The sequence below is a fragment of the Grammomys surdaster genome, unplaced genomic scaffold, assembly GCF_004785775.1.
Source record: "Grammomys surdaster isolate TR1022 unplaced genomic scaffold, NIH_TR_1.0 214, whole genome shotgun sequence".
Taxonomy (NCBI): Eukaryota; Metazoa; Chordata; class Mammalia; order Rodentia; family Muridae; genus Grammomys; species Grammomys surdaster.
The window spans coordinates 2,357,458-2,382,149 of NW_021604659.1; the positions used below are offsets into that span (position 1 = coordinate 2,357,458).

The window sequence follows — 24,692 nt, forward strand, 5'->3', positions numbered from 1 at the left end:
TGTGGAGCAGCAGCCTGGCCAGCCTTGGGAAGCTGATCAGACAACCGGACTGATAGCCAGACACTGAAGTTAAAGCCAAGTCAGGTTGGCACACACCCTGCTGACCTCAAGTGTGGTGGAACCAGACCTACCTGTCTATCCAGCTTTTCCCAGTCTTTACTAACTGTTGTCTTCTCCTTGGTTTAATCACACAGATCAATGCCAGCAGCCCCGCCTTTAGAATTCAGCCCTGAACACACAGACCTCACTTCAGGGAAGGAAAGGACACTCTCCAGCTAGGAGCCTCTAAGCCCACCGCCTCTCCACTAGGGCCATAGCAGAAGAAAAACTGCTTCCCAGGGCTGAGAGGACAGAGAGGATGACAGAAACCAAATCCTTCAAGGGTCTTCAAAGCTCAAATGAAAAATCTTTTTCATATTTAGTTCTCTTGCTAGGGAGAATTGAGTTTTTATCTTCAATACCGATATAAGAACCACTTTGGGGACTGGGACATAGCTCAGTGGCACAGACCCTTGCCCATCATGAATCAGGCCCTGAGAGAAGAGAGAGAAAAAGCAAGGGAACAAAAGCATGCCCTGCCTTTGCCAGTCTCCTCTTGCCAGCATCACATGGTGGTCTCTATCCAGTTCTCTGCCCTGTCCTCCTAAGTCAACTGATAAGATAAGTGCCTCACCTGCCTGTGAGCAAGTCTAGCAAACCTGGCTTCTGGCCTGGTGGAGTCTACAATTCAATGGAGATCAGGCATAGAAATAACAACTGAGCCGGGCAGTGGTGGCACATGCCTTTAATCCCAGCACTTGGGAGGCAGAGGCAGGCGGATTTCTGAGTTCGAGGCCAGCCTGATCTACAGAGTGAGTTCCAGGACAGCCAGGGCTATACAGAGAAACCCTGTCTCGAAAAACCAAAATAAATAAATAAATAAATAACAACTGAGACCAAAAAGAACAGAAGAGAGGCAGAAAAGGATGCAGACAAGGGAGCTTTGGCAAATGAAGGAGAAAAGTAACACAAATCTGTAAGATAAATGTGGTTGCTTTGCATAACACTGGAAACCCCCACCATCCCCAAAGTGGAGTTTGTCCTTATTAATTCCGGGAGGGCAGGAGGGACATCCATAGTCTACAGTGCCATAGGTATTAGGGAGAAGCAACCTTTCTAAGGCTAAACTGATGCGGAGATTCCAGCTAGCTGCCACCCTTCAAAAGCTGCCCCCATACCCCCCATAAACCCTGCGCTGTCAGACTTCTGGGCTTGGGCTTCCTGACTCAAATCTGATTCTATTTATTCTCTTCTGGATCTTGTTCTGCTAACTGTTCTGGGGTAGCGTGCACAGTCATCATAGGCCAGGCCCAAGGGCATGTACCATGCACAGCTCGGTTTATCCACAGGGATTCCACAGGTAGGTCTGTCTGTCTCTCCTCTTACCTACCTACCCCAACTGAGAGAAGCAGGGGCTGACACGCAGAGTCAGGCTTCCTGATTCCTGTGCCTCTCTGTGACTTGCCAACTGTGCTGTTGGCATCATTGCAATGTAATGATTAATCTGCTTTATCTAAAATTAACTCATAGTAAACAGATGCCAGCTGAAGCGGGGCAGAGTGTCATCAGAAGAGACACATTTAACAGAAAAGAGCTGTGGCAAGCCAGCCTGACTCATACTGACACTGTCCGGGGGCTGTAGGAAAACTCACACAGCACCAGCTCTTGGCAGACCACTGGAGGACTGAGTTTAGGTGTCAGAGAATGAGAAACCTTTGAATCAGAAGTTTGTAATCATGACAGATGTCATGTCATGAAAGAGTAGCAAGTCATTGGCACAGCTCTGGAATCATCGGTCAGGAAGCACTGACACTTCTTGCCTGTCTGTCTGCTTTTACTTTCCTTCCCAAGAATCAAACAGACAAGTTGTAATTGGGCTCACTGTCAGTGGGTCACTGTCTTGTATCTCCAAGACACATGAGTCATTACACTGTGTTTTCTGAAACTTTGGGGGGTTTGAGGAGACAGAGTGTAAGTGGATAGCTGACTTCCCAAGGTTTGTGATTACAGACAGGTGCCACCTTGCTTAAAGCTCTTAGGAGCTTTCAGTGGGATCCAAATAGCTGGCTAGTTCCAGTTCATACTGAAGTCACAGCACGTTAGATAGATGAAACATGCCAACCAGATGTTTATCTCATTGGTGTCTTCACACCTCATCAATTTAAATGTCCAACAGCCAGATCACAGAAGGCAAGAAGTTCAGATTGCCAATGATTTAGTTAATATTATGAAAAGCGCCAGCACATATGATACAGTACAGTACAAAAAACACCTACAGTACCTAGTTGTGGTGGCTAAGGCCTTTAATCTCAACACGCAGAAGGACTCTTGGGAGTACTAGACTAGCCTGATCTACATCTGAATGGCCAGACCAGCCAAAGGTACATAATGAGAACCATCTTTAAAAAGAGAGAAAAAGAATTGTCTTCATGAGTTGGCAACGTAACGGTAAGTTGCCATTGCTAATCTCCAAACTAAGGGAAGGAGGCTGGTGATCTAGATTCAGTCCTCCTTTTCCACTGGGAAACATGTTTGTGGCACAGATATTAGTCCTTTAAAATGGCAGAACCAACAGGCTTTATCTCATGTGCAAATAATTTTCACCAGTGACATCCCAAAGCCTAAGTTCCACTTGACCTCCATGAGAAAGATCTCCAGTACCCACGGGAGGGGCTGAGACGGGGATGTAGCAGCATGCTGTGTAATTGCTGATTTTGTCTTACCATCAGTGAGCCAACCCCCATAGTGATCAGGACACTGACAGCAGCCATGTCTTAGTCTCTATGACTGGCAATGTGGCATTCAGGTCCAAAGCAAGGGAGACCTTTTCATAAGCAGAACTTGACAGAACATACTTGATACCACATTTCTTGTCTGCTAAGTACTTAGTCGTGGAATAAACAGTCCATGCCACCCTGAATTCCCTGCTGTTGCCATCTGGGGTCCCATGAGGACCAAAAACAGTGGCTCCAGTCCATCCTAAATGGACCAGAACAGAACCAGTAACTTTCTTCCAAGATGGTCTCCCAGGTGTCTTACAGGATGGAAAGCTGACTTAAGAAGAATGATTTAGGGGCTGGTGAGATGGCTCAGTGATTTAGAGACCCTGATGAGGACCCAGGTTCAATTCCCAGCACCCACATGGTGATTCACAACTATCTCTAACTTCAGTTCCAGGGGATCTGATGCTCTCTTCTGACCTCTGTGGGTATCATCCACATATGTGGTACACACAAAGAGATACATGCAGACAAAATTTTCATACACATAAATCTAAAAAAAATGGTTTTTTAACAAGAACAATTTAATGATTACAAAACTAGCTTGAAGTACTCCATACCTAAACTCTTCCCCAAAGATAGAGATGCACAAATGCAAAATGGCAGACTCAAAAGGTAGCCGCTCCTAGTTTAAGTAAAACGGCCACACTGGTCTCCTGCTGTCACTGCAACCACAGTTGCTTAAAACAACAGAATCTTACAGTTCTGAGGTTCACAAATCCAAAATGCATCTTAGAGGGTCCAAGTCCAAGGCTGGCTCCTCCAGCAGGCCCCTGGCACCACCTTCAGTGCCTATTTGGTATCTGGCCCCAGACTCTCTGCTCAGGTCCTCACAACACACCAACCTCTGCTCCCTGTCTCAGTGTATTCTGGCTAGGCCCACCCTTCTGCTCCCCTTCTAGTAGGGGCGCCTGTGGTTGACTACATACGGTCCTCCTGGGCAACACACACGGGCCTCCATCTGCCCATCCTTAGCCACCAAGCCACCTCCAACTGCAGTTTAACACACAAATAAACTCAGGACCTTAGGCTGTGCATATCTTTGGCTCAGTTGCAAATAATTAGGAGTGAGTCTCCATCTGTAGTAGACTGATTAAATAAATTACGATAAATTCCTACAACAGAATATCATTGTTCTCCTAACAATGAGAAAACTCATTATGAATTGAAGAGAAAGCTCTCCAAAATGCAATGTTCACTAAAAAGAACTAAAAAGAACTAAAGGCACAGGTCACAGAAAAAAATGCAACACAAATAATCTGCTTTTATTCCTAATATTAAACTGTGTCAGGTTAGAAGGCAATAGATAAGAAATGGAGACATATTCAAATGACTTTTCACTAAATACTCCTTCATAATTTTATTTTGTTTTGAACCTTGCAACTGTAGCACTTATCCAAAAACCTAGAAAACAAGGTCTAAAAAGAGGAAAAAGAAATCCAAAAGGGAAAATAGTGACAGATGGAGAATCCAGGGCAGGTGGGGCCAAGCTGGCAGGCTGGGTCTCCCAAAGCAAAAGCCATGGGTGGTGGCTGGGGCTGCAGCACAATGGGAGCTGTCACAGCATGCAAGGGGCTGCAGCTCTGATGCTCAGCACCACACACAACACACACAGCCCAAACCAAAACCATACCAGAGCAGACTGGATTCCAGTGCTGTGTAACCAATTACCGCAAAACAGCCATTCACCCTACATAGTTACCATCAAAGGAATTCCGTGGAACAGGTAGGTACCCAAAAATATGGATGAAAGACTTGAACGGGCACTTGGTGTAAATACATTTAAGTAGCCTATAAAACTGCATCTAAAAACTTAATAGCATTAGTTAGTGTGGGAAGTATAATGGGACACATCAGCTTTGAGGAGAAAGGCTGGAGCAAACACCTGCAAGCATGGAGAGCGGCTGTGTGCTCTGCGACCCTGCCAGTGCAACACCTTGCTGCACAGGTGGTAGCTACTAGAGGTGCATGTACCCAGGTAAACTCTGCCATTTGGGAGGGCACTCTCCTCCCAGGTATGTGCCAGCTGAAATGCATATGTGAAGGGAAAGGGAAGCTTCATTCACCCTGTGGGATTGCAAGCTGGTACAGCCACTCTAGAAAACAGTGTGGAGAATTCCTAAAAAGCTAAACGTAAATATTCCAAATGAGCCACTCCTTGGTATAAGCTCAGAGGACTCCACATCCTACCCCACAGATACTTGCTCAGCCAAGTTCACTGTTGCTCTACTCACAATAACTGTGTGCCTTAGTAGGGTTTTACTGCTGGGAACAGACACCATGACTATATGAAGACAAACATTTAATTGGGGCTGGCTTACAGTTTCAGAGGTTCAGTCCACTGTCATCATGGTGGGAGCATGACATCATGCAGGCAAGGGTTCTACATCTTGACCTGAAGGCAGCCAGGGTTGGAGGCTGAAACTCCACACTGGGCGGAGCTTCAGCCTAGGAGACCTCAAAGCCTGCCTCCACAGTGACACACTTCCTCCAATAAGGCCACACCCACTCCAACAAGGCCTCACCTCCTAATAGTACCACCCACTGTGGCCAAGCATTCAAAAACATGAGATTATGGGGGCGAAACCTATCCAAACCACTGCACTGGGAAATGGAAACAAAATATCCTCAGCCAATGAATGGATAATGAAAATGGTGTACATATGTACTATGGGATATTACTCCCTTGTAAAGAAACATCATGAAATTTCCAGATAAACAGATGGAACTAGAAAAGATCATATTGAGCAAGGTATCCCAAACCCAGAAAGACAAATGTGGTTTGTTCTCTCTCACTGGAGCCTTGTAGCTCCAAACTGTCAGATGTGAGTAGCTTGCAGTAACTACAGAAATCAGGGAAGTAAAAGAAGATCATTTCTGTGGTGGAGGTGGGGGAGCAACAGAGGAAATCAAGGGTACAAGCGATCTGATCGGGGAATGGAAAAGGGGGGGCTCTGTAGGGTGTAAGGAGGGAGATAAGTATAAAATAAGAACAAGGGTGGGGGAGGGTAAATAACAGTAAGGATGTCTGAAAAAGTCGTAAGGAACCATACTATTAACTATCTACCTAAACCAAAAACTATAATACATTTATATGCATAGATATGCTTATATAGTTTAAATGTAATTTTCTCATCTGGATCAACAATGCTCCCTCCAGACACCAAAACACACCTAACAAAAATCCCAATACCAGACATAAGAAGCCCTCTTTTGAGGTATTGGTCCTGGTTGTCTGAGACTCCTATAACAGTATAGGGTACTGCTACTGCTCTTGGTTGTTCCTTCTCCACTCTCTCCACAGAGGTAGAGGGTAAGTCCCTGTTGCTGAAAGCACCAAGCACTTCAGACACAGGACCCAGAAGCCCCTGTGCTGAAACTGATTTGAAAGCCTTTCCTCATACAAGCTTTCAAAAGATAAAAGTAATCAACCACGGACCTAGCAAGCAATGTACTCCTATGAACCACAATGACTAGCATGGGACAGTCACCCTAACATTGCAGTTGCACTAGCATTTTTAAGCTGAATGATCACATGTATTAGTTAGCTTTCTGTTGCTGTAATAAGCACAGTGATCAAAAGCAACCTGGGGGAGAAAAAAAGCTCATTTTGTTTACACTTCCATAGCACAGTCCATCACACTGGAGAAAGCCCAGGCAGGGATGGAGAGACAGGAACTGAAGCAGAGGGCATGGAGGGGTGCTGCTTCATACTGTCTTGCTCCTCATAGCTTGCTCAGCCTGCTTTCTTATACCATCCAGGACCCTCCTGCTCCAGCCACAGTGGGCTGGGTCACTTATCAAGAACTTGCCCGATAGACTTGCCCACAGGCCAATCTGATAAAGGCATTCCTCAACTAATGTTCTCTTTCCCCAGATGGTGCTAACATGTGTTAAGTTGACAAAACAAAAAACCAAAACTGACCAACACTCAACGGATGTGATCTGTTTTCAAATTTTCATTCAACAGTGTTTGTAGGATTTATATATTCTATTGTAGACACAGATGTCAATTAAAATATAAACATTGACTTTAGCCAGGCAGTGGTGGCACATACCTTTAATCCCAGCACTTGGGAGGCAGAGGTAGGCAGATCTCTGAGTTGAAGGTCAGCCTGGTCTACAGAGTGAGTTACAGGACAGCCAGAGCTACACAGATACCCTGTCTTGAAAAACCAAACAATAATAATGACATTATTATTAACAACATTGACTCCTAAGGAAGAGCAATTCACTCAGTGAGCAACACTCTAACATGGGCCAGTTCTGTTCACCAGAGAATTTGTATAATCCCAAATAAGCAACTCAAGTGAGTCATCTCTCTCTGGCCTGTCTGTTAGATCGTTTTACTGCTTTGTCTGCCTTCCACAGTTCTGGACGTGGAATCAAGTGCTCTACCCTTGAACTATACCACCAATCTATAAAGTATGTGTGGGGAACAGGTGGTGCATACAGGTCCCAGAATACACATGGAGGTCAGAAGACAACTTTGGAGAGTGGTTTCTCTCCTCATACCACAGTAGAAGGCACAGCGGCACTGACCTATAATCCTAGCACTGGAGAAGCAGAGACAGGAGGATTAGAAATTCAAGATCATCCTTAGCTACATACAGAGTTCAAGGCCAGCCAGACATCCATGAGTCTCAGTCTCAAAGAAGAAAGTGTCCCTGTCCTAAGGATGTTTCTCATAGAAGAAACTGATCACACATGTTAGAGAAAAAAAATACAAACCAAACCCAAAACATGTAGAAGCAGTACCAAGGAGACAGATCAACTTTGGGACAGGGATTAAGAGAGGGTAAGCTGTTGAAGAAAATTCTAATAAATGGTGTCGTCCATGAGCAGTCTGTTTGTTTACATTTATTTCTATCTTACGTGAATGTTAGGCCTGAATGTATTTGAGTGCATTCACTGTATGTGTATAGGAGCCTGTAGAGACCAGAAGAGGGCGCCGTGCAACCTTATGGAATTAGAGTTAACAAGACAGTTGTGAGCCACCATGTCCAAGGTACTAAACTAGGTGCTCTCCAAGAGCTATTTCTGCAGCCCCAGGAGAGGCTGTAAAGGAGGAACAAGTGGATAGGTGGGTAGGCGCTAGGAACATGACAACACAGGATTCTGGTCAAACTGTAAGGCGTCAGGGACACAAATAATGGGCACCTGGATCTTGAAAAAGGTTTGCCCCTTAGTTTCAGCGAAAACTCTCCAAAATGTCTACAGTGTCCTAAGGCTCCTGACTTCTCACCCAGCCACTCGTACATTCTACCTCGGTTGGGCCTTGTTTACTGAGTGAGTTCTTGCACCTGAATTCACTGAGTCATTCCGGGCTTCCTTGGAAGCCGCTGGAAAGCAGGAGCCCCTCCTTGAATCTGGTTGGCTGCTTCAAAGCAGACAAGTCGTAACAGTGTTTCACTGGCCCAGTGAGGCCAAGGACAACCAAATTAGCAGGAAGCAGATGCTGTCAGGGACAAGCTGGGTGACACAGTTTCAACCACGGAGCCTCTCCTTTTCTGTGGCTGACTGGACATCACAGGTCAGGACTGCTTCGATTCTCAGTACTTTGATGGGGATTTTTAAAATAAGGCTGTTTAAACATGTTGCTTTAAAATTGTTTTTTAAAAAGTTTTTAATTTGATTTATACAAGCAGTTCCTTTTTAATAAGGTTTGAATTGTAACCTAATTGAAATAATTGGTATTTTTTAGGGACTAAGAGTATTTAAAAAAAAAAAAACCACACAGATTTGGTAAATAATTCCTGTACTCAAGTAAGAAATGACTTTAAAATCCCCGCTGACCTCCCAGATGATGAGCAAGCACACCATGCTAATGCTAGGGTTTTGTTAGGTCTTCTGACCTGTTGGTCCCTTGATCCAGAGAAGAAAATGAGTTATTTCCTCGATCATACCAGATTAAACAAGACACTTAAAGCATCCACTTAGGTTAGCCAGGACAGTGGAATGCTCGAAGTATTTGTAACCAACCTGACACTTAGAAGCACCTGACTTAAATGAATTTTGTCCAAGAGGAACTTGAAGTTTACCAGGAGCACAACCCCTCCTCCTGTAGAGTAAAACAGCTCTCTCTCTCTCTCTCTCTCTCTCTCTCTCTCTCTCTCTCTCCTCTCCATTACCCTTGGAGAAATAAAACTAAACAGTATCAACAGTATCATCCATTCTATAAATATTTGTTTAAGGCCCCTGGGACAAAATGATAAAGAAGGCAAGCAGATCCTGCCCTCTTCAGCCTAGTCAACATGGTAAGAAAGTAGATTTTTTTAATTAACAAAATAATTAAGTTGTGATTATTGCTAGGAAAAGCAGGAAGTACAGAGCAGGACACCTCTACGTCAGACATTCAGGGAGGGAGTGGATGAGGAGGGACACTTAAGCAGAGACTGGAAGGATATGAGGGCTCCTTCCCACTGGAGCAGGAGGGAGGACTCTCCTGGTGGCTCAAAGGACATCTACTGTGTTGGGAAGAACTGACCAAGCAGAATAGTTTGATATGTGAGGGCAGCTAGTCCATAAAAAGAACCTCAGAGGGCTTTGGAGGTGGGGGGAAGGGAAGCACTGCAGAAATTAGTAGAGCATACAGTCATGGCAGGCATCATGGTCTATGATATGGTACTGATGCCGGGAGGGAGGGAGGGAGGGAGGGAGATGAGGGAGGGAGGGAGGGAGGGAGGGAAGGAGGGAAGGAGGGAAGGAAGCACATCCTGGGTTCACCTCGGCAGTGGAATAGACAGATGTGCTGGTGACAAGGACATGTGTGAGGGCTGCTGTGCTAACAAGAATCCAAGATGATTCCAACTTCAGGCTAGGGTGAGTAGGAAGATGGTGGAGACAAGTGGACCAGCAGGTTTGGAGAAAGGAGTCACTCCCCTAGGGTATGATGCCCAGCCCCTTAGTAAATTGGGCCATTTACATCTGTTTGAGTTTGAAGTTTTTGTTTTGTTTTGTTTATTTGAGACAGGGTCTGCTATAGCCTAGGCTGGCCTTGAATTCAACAAGTCACTCAAAGGACCCTGAGCTTTTGGTAGTCCTCCCTGCCCTACCTGAGTGTTGGGATTACAGGCCTATGTCACATTCATGGCTTTAGTAGCCTGGCCTACTTCAGGATGCATTGTATACGTATGTGCATAGGAAAAGAAATTATATACTAGATATAATAGCATAAATTTCCTTTTCATGTAATATATATTATATATTTTACACACACAAACATGAAAAGAAAATGAAACAGCCTGTGTGTCATTCACCTGACACATACTCTGAGCACAGTATTTGTAATTGACCCAGGGTTTGTAGGGAGTGGAATTTGGAGGGAGGGGCTTATCTTGCTCCATTTGATAAACAAATTCAGTTTTTGCATCTGATAATTATGCACAGGTTATATTTAGATTGTTGGTTTCCTTGGCTTGTCTGTTTGTTCTAAATATGCCACAGACTTCCAAATCCACTCCTGGAATTACATATTAGGGAAGGGGTGGTACTTCTGGAATTAAATGAGTTTTGGTTTTATTTTAGGACGGGGTCTCACTATCTAGCCTTGCCTGGCCTGGAACTCACAGACATCAACTTGACTCCCCAGTGCTGGGATCAAAAGCATATACCACAACAACCAGTTTAAATGACTTTTTAAAAAGGCATACATTCCCCGAGTGATTCTTATAAACAGGTTATCTGCCTGATAGTTAGTTTACAAAGTAAGTAATTAGAGGTAAAAGTGCAAGCCAAGACTCCCAGCCACCCAGAGCAGCCAAGGTCATGAGCTGATTTTATTTGCCCTTTCCCTGGGGGGAATCGTTTCTCGGCTCATTACCTTGCTACTATTCTGTAGCACAGCGGAAGCCCCCACCATCCTTTGCTTACTGCCAGAGTTTAAGCCAGCTGTGGGGTCTGAGAGGTTTGTGTTTATTAGATTTTAATGACTCAACTAACAGGGGTCATTACTAAAAGTAATACGAAGCTAAGACTGTGGAAATTATTGGTTATTTCTAGTAGTTCCTTAGCATTGCCCTTGGATATACAACTAATTCTTAAAAGTAATTAAGAAGGATCTTTCCTCTTAATCAACTTACTAATGCTACATAAAACTACAACTACTCCTGTGTTATTGAAACTCCCCAGTGGCAGAAGGAATAGTGTATACACCAGGCTTCAAATCTGCTCCATAATCCCAGCCTAATAACCTGATGTTAATGCCATGACTAAAATTATTTATAGTTAACACTAGTTAGTACCATATCTATCATGCTTCTATTACCTCTGAAAGAATCAACTTTTTCCCATCTTGGATGAGAACTTGTTGGATACAAATACTGACATGGAAAGGGACCTTAGAGATTAGACTGTCCTTTTAATTATTAACTGACCACAGTTCACAATTATCCAAAATGGTGTTTATTAGGTTTCAAAAGATTTCCTAAGGTGGTGATTTCTGAATTATGTAAAATTAATACAAATACATTTTAGTATGTGTGAAAGGAATAAATTTCATTGTTATATGGGCATAAGTAACTTGGTGTGTATTTTCTACTTTAAATCTAATGGGATAGAAAGCAAAAATGCAGTCATGGATATAATAACTGTATTAACCAAGTATGGTGGCACACATCTTTAGTCCCAGCACTTGGGAAGCAGAAGTAGATCTCTGTGAGTTCCAAGCCAGCCAAGTGTATATAGTGAGACCCTGTCTCAGATTTAAAAAGTACTTTTTTCATGTGTCTGTGTGTATGGTATATATGTGAGTGTGCATAATTGTATGTGTGAGCACACATGCTGTCTGGGAGCATGTGCTCGTGGATGCCCAAAGTTGATGTTGCAAATCCTCTTAGATCATTTTCTCTCTTATTCTCTGAGGCAGAGGATCTCAATCAAACCAAAACTTGCCCAAACAGCTAGTCACCATGCTGTGGGGACCTCTGTCACTGCTTTCTCAGGTTGAGATTACAGGCCAGTCACCATGCTCGCCCAGCATTTATGTGGATTCTGGGAAATGAGGCTTAAAATTAAAAGGCCAGCATTTGAACTAACAAGATACCCCCACCCCACTTCCCCAGATAACATTTCTTATTCTGCTTCCTGATCTTGCTCCTGTTCAGTTTTCCAGGTTCACCTGTTTTCTCTCTGCCCAAACGACTTTGTCTCCTCTTGCTGTCTACATCTTAATCTTTTTTGCTCTGCTCCTAGACCCCTTCTTCCCCAAGTTTAGGGCCTATGTACTAGGGGAATCTAATGGGAATCACGTCTTCTCATTCTTAACCATAATTGTTGTATAAGCCAACTACTTCATGCTTTGTCTTGGAAGCCTGTCTTTCTTTCCTTCTCTGCTTTCAGACCATGAGAGGTTTCAGTAGTTCCCCAGTGGGTCTCTCGGAGGACCCATGAGGCACTGTGCTGTGTGTTTAACCCCTGGTTCCTAAAGGGGGCTGTGACACAGTAGGAACCAGAAGAGAGAACAGATGAAAGCATCAAGAGCTGAAGAGTTTGCAGTTGAAGTGTACACCTTTAAACAGTACTGCTTACTTACAGAAATAAAGCTATCTCTAGAAGTTATTTATTTCACAGCTAAGGATGCCGCTATGTTGGGAGAGGGCTTGTCAATAATCTATCAAATCGATATTCCATCTTTAGCACCACATGGGGCTGGGGAGGGCCTATAATATAACCACAGCATTTTGAAGGATCAGAATTTCAAAGTTATCCTTTGTTACATTTTGAATGTGAGACCAGCTTGGGATACATGAGAACACACAACACACACACACACACACACACACACACACACACTCAGATAATTTCTCTAGGAAAAGATCACACAGCCTGGCATCAGTTTGGAAGGAGACTAAACTCCTAGCATTGTTGTATGTTCATTTATTTCCAGCAGGTTAGATAAAGTGTACAATCCTTTGAGTTTTAAACACAAATGATAGATGTTGTATAAAAATCCTACCAAGCCAAGCAACTAACTGTAACTCCTAAACTGTAGGCTTTATATTCAGCAAGTTAGTTAAAAGAAAGGGAGAAAGCCTTTACATTTTCTTGTTATTATGAAATTGTGTGTGTGTGTGTGTGTGTGTGTGTGAATTTCCCCTAAGGAACATGGGATTTGGCCTAAGTGTTTTATTTTTGAAATTATGCAAAAAGACAATTTGATTTATTTTTTTAGTATCAAACCGAATCTTATCAAGGTTTAAGCTCTTTCTAGTCACTAAGTCAAACAGTGTATTTGTTTTATGAACAAAGGAGGCAATAAAATAGTTTGGGTGGGGAGGAGGGAAGGGAAGCCTAGGACAAAGTCCCTGGACAGGTTGGGGAAAACAACCAACAGACAGGTGAGTTCCAGGACCTCTCAGTTCTAGCAACTATAAAGCACCCATCCTCAGCCGTATATCAAACACAAATCTGTAGCCCATCATGGCAGCCCATGCCTTTAATCCTAGCCCTCCATAACCATAGGCAGGTGGACCTGTGAATTTGAGGCCAGCCTGGTGTATATAATGAGTTCCAAGCTAGCCACAGAGATAGTGATGCTGAGGCATGAAGATTCTGAGCCACAGATTCAGGAGGCTAGGTCAAGAAGCTTGCCGTGAACTCAAGGTCAGCCTGGGCTGCAGGGGACAAGCAAAACTCAAGAGTATTTTAAAAACAAAACAAAACCAGGACTAATGAGATGACTTCTTGCAAACGATCTGTAGCCAAGTTTCTTGCAGAAAGTATGAGAGCCAAGTTTGATGCCCAGAACCTACATAAATAATCAAGTGTGGTGCTGTGGTTTGTACTTCCAGACCTAGGGCGCTGGTGACAGGATCCTCTCTGAGGTTCTAATTAGCCAGTTTGCCTAGCCTAGTTCACTAGAGCTCTAGGTCAGTGAGACACCCTGTCTTGAAAACTAAGATGGGAGCCTGAAGACAAGGTTCAAAGGACCCAGCATCCACACACCCACTCACAACCTGCTATAACTCTAGTTCAAGGGGATTTGATTCTCTCTTCTGGCCTCTGTAGAGGCACAAGGCACGTGAGTGGTGCACAGACATACATGTAGGCAAAACACCTGTACACCTTAAAATAAAAATTAAAAACCAAGGTGGATGGTAAGAAATGACACCAGAGCTTGCCCCTCTGGCCTCCACACAAACGCGCACACACTTGCGCGTGTACCTATATGACACCTGCACACGTGTGCACGAACACACGTACCTGCACGCATAGCCAAGCAACAAAGAACAGGGAAATTTAAAAGACAAACAGGAATGTGAAACGTATGTTATGTATCTTATGCTGGGCGGAAGCACGTGGATCATATATACCACAGACTTTAGGGGTAAGGTCGAAGGGAGGCAAGAACGCATAAATTCAAGGCCCAGGCTCCTTGCAGGTTCACTAAGACACAGGAAGCACTATTCACCATTAGTGAGCCCACTACTAGTGAGGGCGTCAGCAGTGCTCTGTGGAATCTGCGGATCATCTAGCTGCAGGTTCGAGACCTGGCCCAGCTGGCTCGGCTCTGCTCGCACCCCAGTCCCTAGCCCGCCGCTTACTGTGGGGCTCCATGGTCAGCTGCTCCCGGGGCCCCTCGGGCCCAGCCCTGGCGGCGCCGCCCTCCTAACGCCCGTCCTCGACGGGCGTCGCTCGGGTTGCCCTGACAACCGGGGACGGGCGGGCGGGGCCCGGCGGACGGCGAGAGGGAGGGACCAAAAAGTGACGTGAAACGCAGAGCGGCGCACGGGCGGGAGTGGCGCAGGGGGTCAGACCGGGGAGCGCGACGGCTTCAGTAGAGCCGCGCCCCTAGCTCGGAAAGACGCTGTCAGCTTCTGTAGGGACCACACGAACGTCGGCCGGGCTCGGGAAGCTCCCGCCCGGGCTCTGTGAGGCCTCGGCAGCCGGCGCTGCAGGTAACGGCAGGGCAGGCGGCGGGGGAGCAGGGAGGCCGCGCACCTGTTGCGGCCCCGCCCGACCAGACAGACACAGCTGAGGGTGAGGGCGCCCCCAGCTCCGGAAGGAGAACCGGAGCTCCGGGCTGAGATCTTCTGGACCCTGGTGGGTTAAGTCTGGGATGACCCGAGACGCCCAAGCGAGAGTCAGAATAAACCCTGCCAAAGAACCAGCCATTGCACCGCCGAAACCCCAACTAGAGTCAGAGTTACCCCCTACATCTGGCGTCAGCCCGAGTCAGGGTCCCTGTGACCCCGGAGATGCCCGGGTGAGAGTCAGGATAGACCCTGTTCCTGCTGGAGGACCCAGCTTTTGCCTGCCAGGGTGAGGGTCTCTCCAGGGTGAGGGTCCATTGCATCAGGATATTGCCCCAAGTTGTGTCCCAGATCCAGTCTTTGAGTGTGGCAGCTCTTTTCCAGGATGGGTTCCCTGCACCAGGATATTGCCCCAGGTCAAGGCTAGGATGACCCTAAGACTCTGGGTGTGGGTGCCCTCAGCTCCACCTGAAGGACTCGTCCTTTGCACCACATGTTTCAGAGTAGGGTGTCCAACTCCATTGGCCTAGGTGAGGGTGCAACGGTTCGTATGAAAGCTGCTCTTGCCTCTGTAGTAGGCCAAGTCGTCTCCTGGGCCGTTCCTCCCCTAGTCCTGCTCTGTCATCCCCACTGTCACCTATCATATTTCAGGCTGTGGGCCCTGCGTGGGATCTTGGTAATTGGTTTAGTGTGTGTGTGTGTGTGTGTGTGTGTGTGTGTGTGTGTGAATACTCCTGCTTTCCTGTTGATTTTTGGGTGAGGGGGGAGTCACCGAGGAGGCAGCCAAATTGTATAGGATACTGGTTTCAAAGATTCTGATCCAGGTTTTGCTTTAAGAAAGATGTGAGGGGGGAAAAATCACGAGGGATTTTTATCTGGTATGCTGTAGAATTTTCAAACCACCCCAAAGAGTGTCATGAGTTAAGGAGAAAAGGGGGAAAAATGGAAGGAAGGAAGAAAAATGGAGAAGAGATAAGGAAGGGAATGAGAAAGCGCCGAGGGACAAGTGGAAATTGTAGGATTGATTGACCGTTCAGGTCTGGAGATTAAAGCCGATACATCAATCCCTACTGCTGCCATAGACAGGACTAGAGAAAAATGGAAGGCCCAGCCAGCTCTGTTGGGGTCATATAAGTGATTACTCATCTTTGCCAGCAGAGAGATTTCTACTGCGTGGCTGTCAAGGACTCGGGAGAGAATTACTTTCCCAAGGGAATCATTCAAAGCTTAGTTGAATCCGAGAAGTATCTATTCTGTGATGGAAATGGACGTTCATATTATATTCTGCCAAATTAGGCTTCCCTCTCTATGAGGGTGATTGTCAAAGCAAGGAGGCTTACAAATAGGTGTGGACAAGCACTGTGATTTATGCAGAACTCAAACTTCCTAGGCTAAAGTACCAAACAGAGAAGCTCAGGTTGGAAGTAACTATATTGTGAGGCCTTTCCCATGATGTTCCTGTACAAGATGAGTACGACGCTGGGTGCTTCTGTATTTCCCAAACACTGGCTCTCATAAACAAAATCACAGTGAAGCTTTCCCATGCCAGAAGACATGGTTTTAATGGGACAGCAAATGTCACAAACAAACCTGGCAACACACACACACACACACGAGATAAAAAAAAAACTGCCTAAAAACCAGTCGCCTAGCTATTGGGGACAGGAGTACTTATTTTTGTTTTTTCACTAAAGAAGAATGGCAAATCTCCATGCTAAGATAATAAAGACTAATGTAGTGGTTGCGTATGGATTTTAAGATTGGAAAAGTAGAAATAGGAATTACTGATAGAGTAACCTTGTAATGGTTTAGAAGAGACCTAATCCTGGAACTGGACGTTGAGGAAGTCTCAGTGCATAAAGGCAGTTAACTGTGAAAGCAGGATCTTTAGGGGATGTCTCCCCTTTAACTGTGGAAGTAAGATCTTTAGGGGATGTCTCCCCTTTAACTGTGAAAGTAAGATCTTTAGGGAGTGTTTTGCCTTTGAAAGAAACAACTGGCTAGGAGGTAGAAGTAGGGAGGGGAAGGCACTAAAATGTCCAAGGGAGGGACTGTGTTCATCACATGTCCCCTCTAGCACCTAACACAGTGTACTTACTCAGTACATGGGAACTTCCGCTTAGGGATGTGTTTTACCCTCAGAGAAGATGCTCGTGGCCAGAACACTGTTAATGGGCTAGGGGTTGGAAATGAAGGATAAAGATTTTATTGTCACTTTGAGTTCTTTCTGCTCTTATGTCTATTTCCTTTGGCTGTTGTGTTCAGTATGTTATTGGTGGTCAAAGGAAAATCAAAGAGGCACTGGGGGGGGGGTTGCTTTGTTTTTAAGTTTCCACGTTTCTTTGTACACAGAGCTGTGGCATCATTTCTTAGCTGATGTGTAACTCCAGGTAGCAAACCAAAGAGAGCAGCCTTAGTAGGGAGCGACAAGGTAGCCAGGAAGACATGAAAAGTGCAGCCTTTCTTTTTCTTAGATCTCTGGCCACTCTCAGAATGAAAACTAAAGACAACTCAGAGGTTAGCTTTAGTGCAAATAGGGCAGCCAGGATTGCATCACTTGAACAAGTGGGTTCTGTCTCCTGCCCCCACTATCATAACTGGGAGAACCTCTTCACTTTGAGGAATCTTTGTTTCTAAGTCTCTGCTGCTTTCTGAATTCATTAAGGGGCTCCGTCAAAGGTAGAATACAACCTTGTTTCCATAACTGCTTTTCTGTTTTCCCCAAACTATACTCAACCCACTGGGCTCCCCTGAATGCATGCCTCTGCTCTTTTCCTCATCCATGGTGTAGTGTAGCGGTGCTGCAGTATCTCGCCGTTTCTCTCCCAAGCACGTCTTCCAGATGCCCACTCAAAGCCTCTCTCCCACTAGAGGGACTCTACAATGGAGCACTCAGTTCTAAAGCTGTACTTTTCTTGTGATAGTTATCTCTTGTTTTGTTTTTGGATCTTGAGCCTCTGATCAAGCTTTTGTTTTTTGTTATATAAACCCGCACCTTTAATAAGGGGTAGGCTTTGGCTTGAATGGGATGGTAATGGAGAGGACAGCTTCAGTCTTTTCATTAATCTTTATTTCTCGGCACACCTCTTTGGGAAAGCTAGGAGCTACTGTAAGCTCATTTATAGTTTAGTACGAATCAGAATAAATTATGTGTAATTGTAGGGACTGGAGATATAACTCAATTGGTAGACTACTTAGCCTACACTAAGCCCTGGGTTCAGTTCCCAGCACTGGTGAGGTAGAGGAAGAGGATTAGAAATTGAAAGCCATTCTTGGTGACAGTGAGTTCAAGGCCAGCCTAGGCTACATGAGACCCTGTTTCAAGTAATAATAGTAATAATGTGTTAATAAATATGGATACTGGTATCTTCCATGTTGTAAAACACTCTTTAGTGTTAGAGTTTTAAATGAAAAGGGCAAACATTTACTGAACAGTAACAGTGTGCTACCCTAATGTAGGGTACATTAATGTGTACCCTAATGTGCTACCCCAGTGTCCTTGTCTCATAAATGGAGACTAGGAAATGCCCTTGGTGATGGGTGAGCATGACGGCAGGAGGGCTTCCCCATCACAGGATTACTTGGGCAGTGGACAAAAGGCAACAGAAAGCAAGTGTGGGCAGTAATTGATGCTGGCTGAATATGTATAGCCACACACATAGAAGAGAAGGACTTGAAGCTAGACAATGAGATTACAGAGAGCCTAGGGACTGAGTCATCTTTAAAGGGAATAAAAATCTGGGTCAGTGATGTAATCATTTTCCATTTGGAAAGGATCAAAAATTATGAAAAGTCAAAATTAGAGACAGAAAACCAAAATGGGAGGGGCTTTTGGTTTTGTTTAAGGTATGAAGACAAAGTCACTAAGAGTGGGGTGCTGGTGACTGTGGAGCCAGTGTCACGGGAGGAGGGAGCCACTGGTGTCATGGGGAAGGCAGAGCCACCAGAAGGAGCAGAACTCAGAGGTCTTGGTAATGGGGGGTAAAGGAGAAGCCTGGCCATTCTCATGTCTGACATGAGGGGGAACGTGGTCTCTTCTACTATTTGTTGATGTCTAGAACCCAAAAGAAGGGAGCAAGCTTTGTAAAGAATTTGACTGTGCACTAAGTTCAGCTTGAAATATGAGCACATGAGTGTGTGTTTCCCATAAGCAATAGTTAGACATGTGGGTCTGCAACCACTAAAAGAACCACTTTCTGTGTGGAAGCCAGGAAACTGCACCAAGTGTTTGGGACTACTTTTTCCACAGGAACTTTAGTGAGAAAAGAGATTCAGGAGTCTGGGGCACATGTATTTTACAATGGAGTGGGATGGTGGTAGGACAAACAGACGAAGGAAAGGACAAGCCAGGGAAGTAAAGAAAGCTGGGACTGTGAGAAGGGCCTAGGAGTGCAGGTCTGGTCATCCCCTCAGATCACTGTGCTTTCCTACCCCACCTCAACCCCTCTCCACCCTCCACCAGCTTCTAGTCATTCTTAAAAATGAATGCAGAATGGCTACAGATTGTCAACAAGAAAAGAAAGCTGCTTGGTATTTTAGGGCTCAAGATCTCCATCTAGGACAGTAATTCATGAGTAAGTTGGTCTAATGATGCCTCGAATAGGTCCTAGGGTACGGTACTTGGCTGGTACCACCAGAGCATGGTGGTAAATGGCTATAGTCACTGCACTCAGGTGCTTAGGGCAAGAGGTAAAGGATAGCCTGGGCCACATAGTAAAGCTTAGTCTTCCAAATAAGTAAACAAATGACTTTTATAAAAAGTTTAATAAAATGGCTAAAAGTTTATTTTGCAGATTTCAGAGGTAAAATAATATCTTGGAGAACTAGAAGTGGTACATTCCTTAGATCTCAGCTTTACTGAGCTGAGTCCTACCTGTTCACTCAGAAGTAAGCCAAATTAGTGTTCTTTTAGTGTGCTGTACTAACCATATTTTAAGGAGCTCTTAAATTTCACAGTTGAGATTGATTAAAAAATAATATTGAAAAGCACCTATCAGTCTGGTTGTGACAATTTGTAACCAAACCTTTACTCTCACCCTTCACTGTGAGGAGTTCCATGTATAAATATTAAGAAGTCTTTCTGGCCGTATACTGTGGCGCCTTTAATCCTAGCATTTAGGAGGCAGAAGCAGGAGATCTCTGTGAGTTTGAGGCTAATGTATCAAGTTCTAGGACAGCCAAGATTATTTAGAAAGACCTGTCTCAACAAACAAACAAACAAACATACCAATAAAAGTTTAAATCTAAAATATTTAAATTATAATGTATGATTTTTAAAAAATTCATCATAGGGCCAGTGACGTGGCTTAGTGCATTGGTTTTTGGTTCTCAGCCTTCCTAATGCTGAGACTCTTTACTCCAGTTCCTCATGTTCTGGTGCCCCCAACCATAATACGATTATTGTGGCTATCTTATAACTATATTTTGCTATTGTTATGAATCCTAATATAAATATCTGTATTTTCTGATGGTCTTTAGTGACCCCTTTGAAAGGGTTACTTGACAGGTTGAGGACTACTGACTTAGTGGGTAAGGGTGTCTGCCCCTAAGCCTGTAAAACTGAATCCAATCCCCAGAGCCCACATGGTAGAGAGAGAGCTGACTCCTGATCACCACCCCAGTACCCTCATGCCCCCATACAAAATAAATAAATAATATAAATTTTTTTTATTATTTCTTCAATTGATGATTCAAGCTGCCTTTGATACAGAACAATGCCCAGTAAAGACTGGTTTTCCCAAAGCAGATGAATTATTCACATTATTTTTTAAATGATTTTTTTTAAACTTTATTTATTTATTTATTATAAGTACACTGTAGCTGTCTTCAGACACCCCACAAGAGGGCATCAGATCTCATTGCAGATGGTTGTGAGCCACCATGTGGTTGCTGGGATTTGAACTCATGACCTCTGGAAGAGCAGTCAGTGCTCTTAACCACTGAGCCATCTCACCAACCCCTATTCACATTATTTTTAAATTTTATTTTTATGGATGGTCTGCCTGTGTGCATGTCTGGGTCCCTCATGTGCCTAATCCCAGAGGAAGGTGTTGGATTCCCCTGGAACAAGGGTTTCAAATGGTGAGGATCATTCATATACATGATGGGAACTGAACCCAGGTCCTCTGGAAAAACAGCCAGCGTTCCTAACTGCTGAGCCATCTCTCTAGTCCTAAAGATGATTCATTTACTGAAACTCGATGTCAATGGTTTTGAAGTCTAGAAATAAGATTTTAAAAATAAATTTTGAATTTTGACCTCAATTTTTCCAGAGAGATTTTTAGTGGCTATTGGAAACCACAAATGATATATGTTGGAGAAGGCTCGGCCTATGAGAACATAGGCAGAGAAAGACCGAGCCTGCTGTACAGCCCAGCCCTGTCTTGAACTTCTGGTTTTGCCTCAGACTTGGGCCTACTCGGGTTACAGGCCTGGGCCACCACAGTCAGCCTTCTGAGAACCTCAGGAACATGACCCCTTGTGTCATTGGAAGCTTTCTATAGCTGAGAAAGTGTATATGCGAAGTATTTGACATGTAGCCTCATAAGGGCAGTTAGAACTGTACCTTTCAAATACATAAACAAGACTTGCAAACAGGTCTGTACCTGTTTTACTTCAAAAGCATCATTTTATTTATACTTATTATATGTGTATATTTGTGTATGCATGTATGTATGTATGTATGTAATGCATAACACAGCATGCACTTGTGGAGGTCAGAGGACAACTTTCAGCATTCTGTTCTCAGGAAATCAGGCTTGGCCAAAAGTATCTTGCCCCACCCCCATTTAAACACTATCTGAATATCTCCCATGGGGTCAAGTAGTTCTTCCACCTGTACTGATAGCATAGAAACCTATTTTCTTCTGTTTTTTTGAGACAGGGTCTTACCGTGTAGTTCTGGCTCTCCTAGACCAGGCTGGCCTCAGACTCACAAGGATCTGCCTGCCTCTGCCTCCTGAGTGCTGGAAGTCAGGGCATGGGCCGCTGCACCCAGCCAACCTCCTGTTCAGTAAGGAAATTGGAACAGGGAATGGTTATATGGCTCAGCGGGCACCATACACTTATCCAGGATCAAGATGGGGCCAGACTGCCTCACTTCAGACTCCCGCTGTATCACAGCCAAGATGCTAAAAGCTGGATAAATTAACCAAACCTCTGAGGGCTTAAATTTCCTCATTTGAAAAAAATGGGACTAATAAAGTAAACCCTCATGGGGTTCTTAAGGATTTAAACTAAATAATCCATATAAAGTGCTTAAGTGCTTATCAGCGTCTGGCATAAAGTAAGCATGCTGTGAGCGCTAAGCAGCAGAATTATCATCGTCATCGTCGTTAGACCAGCTTCAGGAGTGTGTGGAACCACGGTCCGACTGTGGCCTGTAGACAGGTGCTGGCTCCAGCCCGTCTGTCAAGGTTACAGTGGGAGATGCAGTAAGTTCATTTGCACTCTAGTCCCAGCCTCTTAGCTTGCCATACATCAGCACTTTGCATAAAATTGCCATGGGATACTGGACCCATGATCACATGCTCTCAAAAACAGATGCCCTTTATCCTGAAAGCCGCTAGCACTCATTTGCAGTCTTCATTCCTCTTTTGTGAGTTGTAAGTATATTGTTTGTCGCTTCAGCAAATCCTTACTGATCACACTGCCCACGCACAGCCCTGTATCTATTTTCTAGGAGTTGCAAAGATAACTCTGGAACTACCTCTAAGCTAGAGCAAGAGGGAGATGAGTAAGTGTGGGAGGTGGCACATTTCAAGCACACAGTGTTTGCAGGGGTTTTATAGCCTTGGTCACATTGGCTCCCGCTTCCATGAGAGGACACCATACTACCTGTTACTCCTCCAGCATCAGGTGGCATCACAGAGATCAGTGTTCTTGTTTTTAAAACAGTGTTTGAATCTTGTAGAAATATGCAACATTTGAATGAGAAAATAACTTTCAAAGGTTATTATTAAGAACCCATCTTCTTGTAACTGAAAGAGTCACGAAAAATGTGGCAACAGATTAATTCAAAATCTAACTGGAAATGAATCTAGGAGTTTCTGGCATTGCTTTTCTATGTTGTATTGTACAGCTTCAGGGCATCCTTGGTCCTGAGCATACAACATACACACTCTGCTTTGTGCCAGCAGAGCACATGGGTGTGTGAATGAGGAGGACAGCAGTCATTGTCAAGTGTTTTCCTTAGTGACTTCACCTTGAATTTGGGGACAGGGTTTCTATTTGCACTTGGGGCTCACCAGTTGTCCCAGACTGGGGCAGCAAACTTGTAGGATCCTCCTGTTTCTGTCCCTCTTCCCCCAATGAGATTACAGATACACACCTCTACAGTTAGCTTTTCTTGGAGGCTAGGGAATCTAATTTGTGTCCTCATGCTTGAGCAACAGGCTTCTTATCCTCTGAGGCGGCTCCACGGTGCCTGATTTTTAGTGTTCTTACTGTGCATCCAGAGATTTCCGCTATCATGAAAACAATGCTTTAGTTACAGAGAACACAGAGTGATTACTTTGTACCATCTTTCCCTAGAGTGCCTCAGATTACTGCCATTTGGATTCTGATGTGTTAGAATCCTTGGTTTTAAAAACTGCTGTTTGTATTGCTCACCTAAAATTTCAGGGGAGAAATTATATAAAATTTGGCCTAGGACAGAATTTTCTCATTTTGAAGTCTCCCTAAACATACTTCTGCCACTTATACTATGAATTTGTACAAAGAGACTGATATTCTCAGCAGTTAATGATTCTAAAATCAAAATGTCAGTTAACCTTGAAAAACACTGAAGAGGGTTCTTGTCCAGCAGTATATCCAGCCAAGGTTTTACTTTGATAAACTCACTTCATTAGCACACAATTTTACCTTTAATAAATGGCAGTACTATACATATGCCAAAGAATTATTTTAAAAGTGAATTGGGGGGTGGGGGTGCTGGAGAGATAGTTCAGTGGTTAAGAACACTGGGTGCTCTTCCAGAGTCCCTGGATTCCGTTCCCAGCACCTGTATGGCAGCTCACCACCATCTGGAACTGTAGTCCTATGGGATTCAGTGCTCCCTTCTGGTGTTCAGATACATATGCAGATAATACACTTGTATACACTCATCATACATACATCTTTTTTAAAGTGAATTTTTTATGATTTATGATCAGTAAATGTTTGATTTGTATATTGATTTTATTCATCTGCATATCCAGAGTCACAACAAAGTTTCTAAGTTTATAAAGGGATGATGAACAGAAAACGCTGAGAAGCCTTGTAGAAGATCTATCTCTCTAATCGTTTGCTCTTATGTGCAGACACATGAGTCATTAATGATTTATTGCAGAGAAATCAAAATCCTGGAGAGCTTTTACAAAAATGAGTCCATTTTGCAAATCGGCTACATATAAAGTTGGGCATCATGTAAAAGAATAACTTAAAAGAGGCAAGATATTTTATATGTGTCCTGTGAACTCAATATTGGGACCAACTGATTTGTCAGACCTACTATACTAGAAGTACTAGAAAGACTAGAGGATAATATTAAAGGTTTTTGTCAGGAAATGTTCCTTAGCAGGGGCTGGAGAGGTGGTTCAGTGGTTAAGAATAGTGTTGCTCTTCCAGAGGACTCAGGTTCAATTCCCCGCATCCATATGTCAGCTCACAGCCATCCATAATTCCAGTTATATGGGATCCAACTCCCTCCAAAGCACAAGGCATACATATGGTGAACAAACATGCAGGAGGCCAAACACTCATACATATAAAATAAATATAAAAAACGTAAAAAGAGAGATGGTCCTTACCTGGTAATAATTCTTAGGGGTTGGTTCCTTGTTACATGAGTTGGATTTACTGGCTTCTCCTGCTGTGTGCAGGCATTGTGCCATGTGCCCTAACCTTCTCTCTTCCTCATTTC

At 44.1% G+C, this 24,692-nt stretch overlaps 2 protein-coding genes across 2 annotated transcripts in view; one reads left to right on the plus strand and one right to left on the minus strand.

Moving 5' to 3' along the window:
• The window catches only part of Fank1 (fibronectin type III and ankyrin repeat domains 1), a 123,276-nt gene extending 108,830 nt beyond the window's left edge, over positions 1–14,446 (minus strand). Inside the window, exon 1 of the mRNA XM_028772523.1 lies at positions 14,363–14,446. Coding sequence (XP_028628356.1) covers positions 14,363–14,375 — 13 coding nt within the window. The 5' untranslated portion in view covers positions 14,376–14,446. The remainder of the gene's footprint in view (positions 1–14,362) is intronic.
• Positions 14,447–14,513: 67 nt separating this feature from the next.
• Positions 14,514–24,692, plus strand: part of Dhx32 (DEAH-box helicase 32 (putative)) — a 57,007-nt gene continuing 46,828 nt past the window's right edge. Inside the window, exon 1 of the mRNA XM_028772524.1 lies at positions 14,514–14,716. The gene's annotated coding sequence lies outside the window, so the exon portion shown is untranslated. The remainder of the gene's footprint in view (positions 14,717–24,692) is intronic.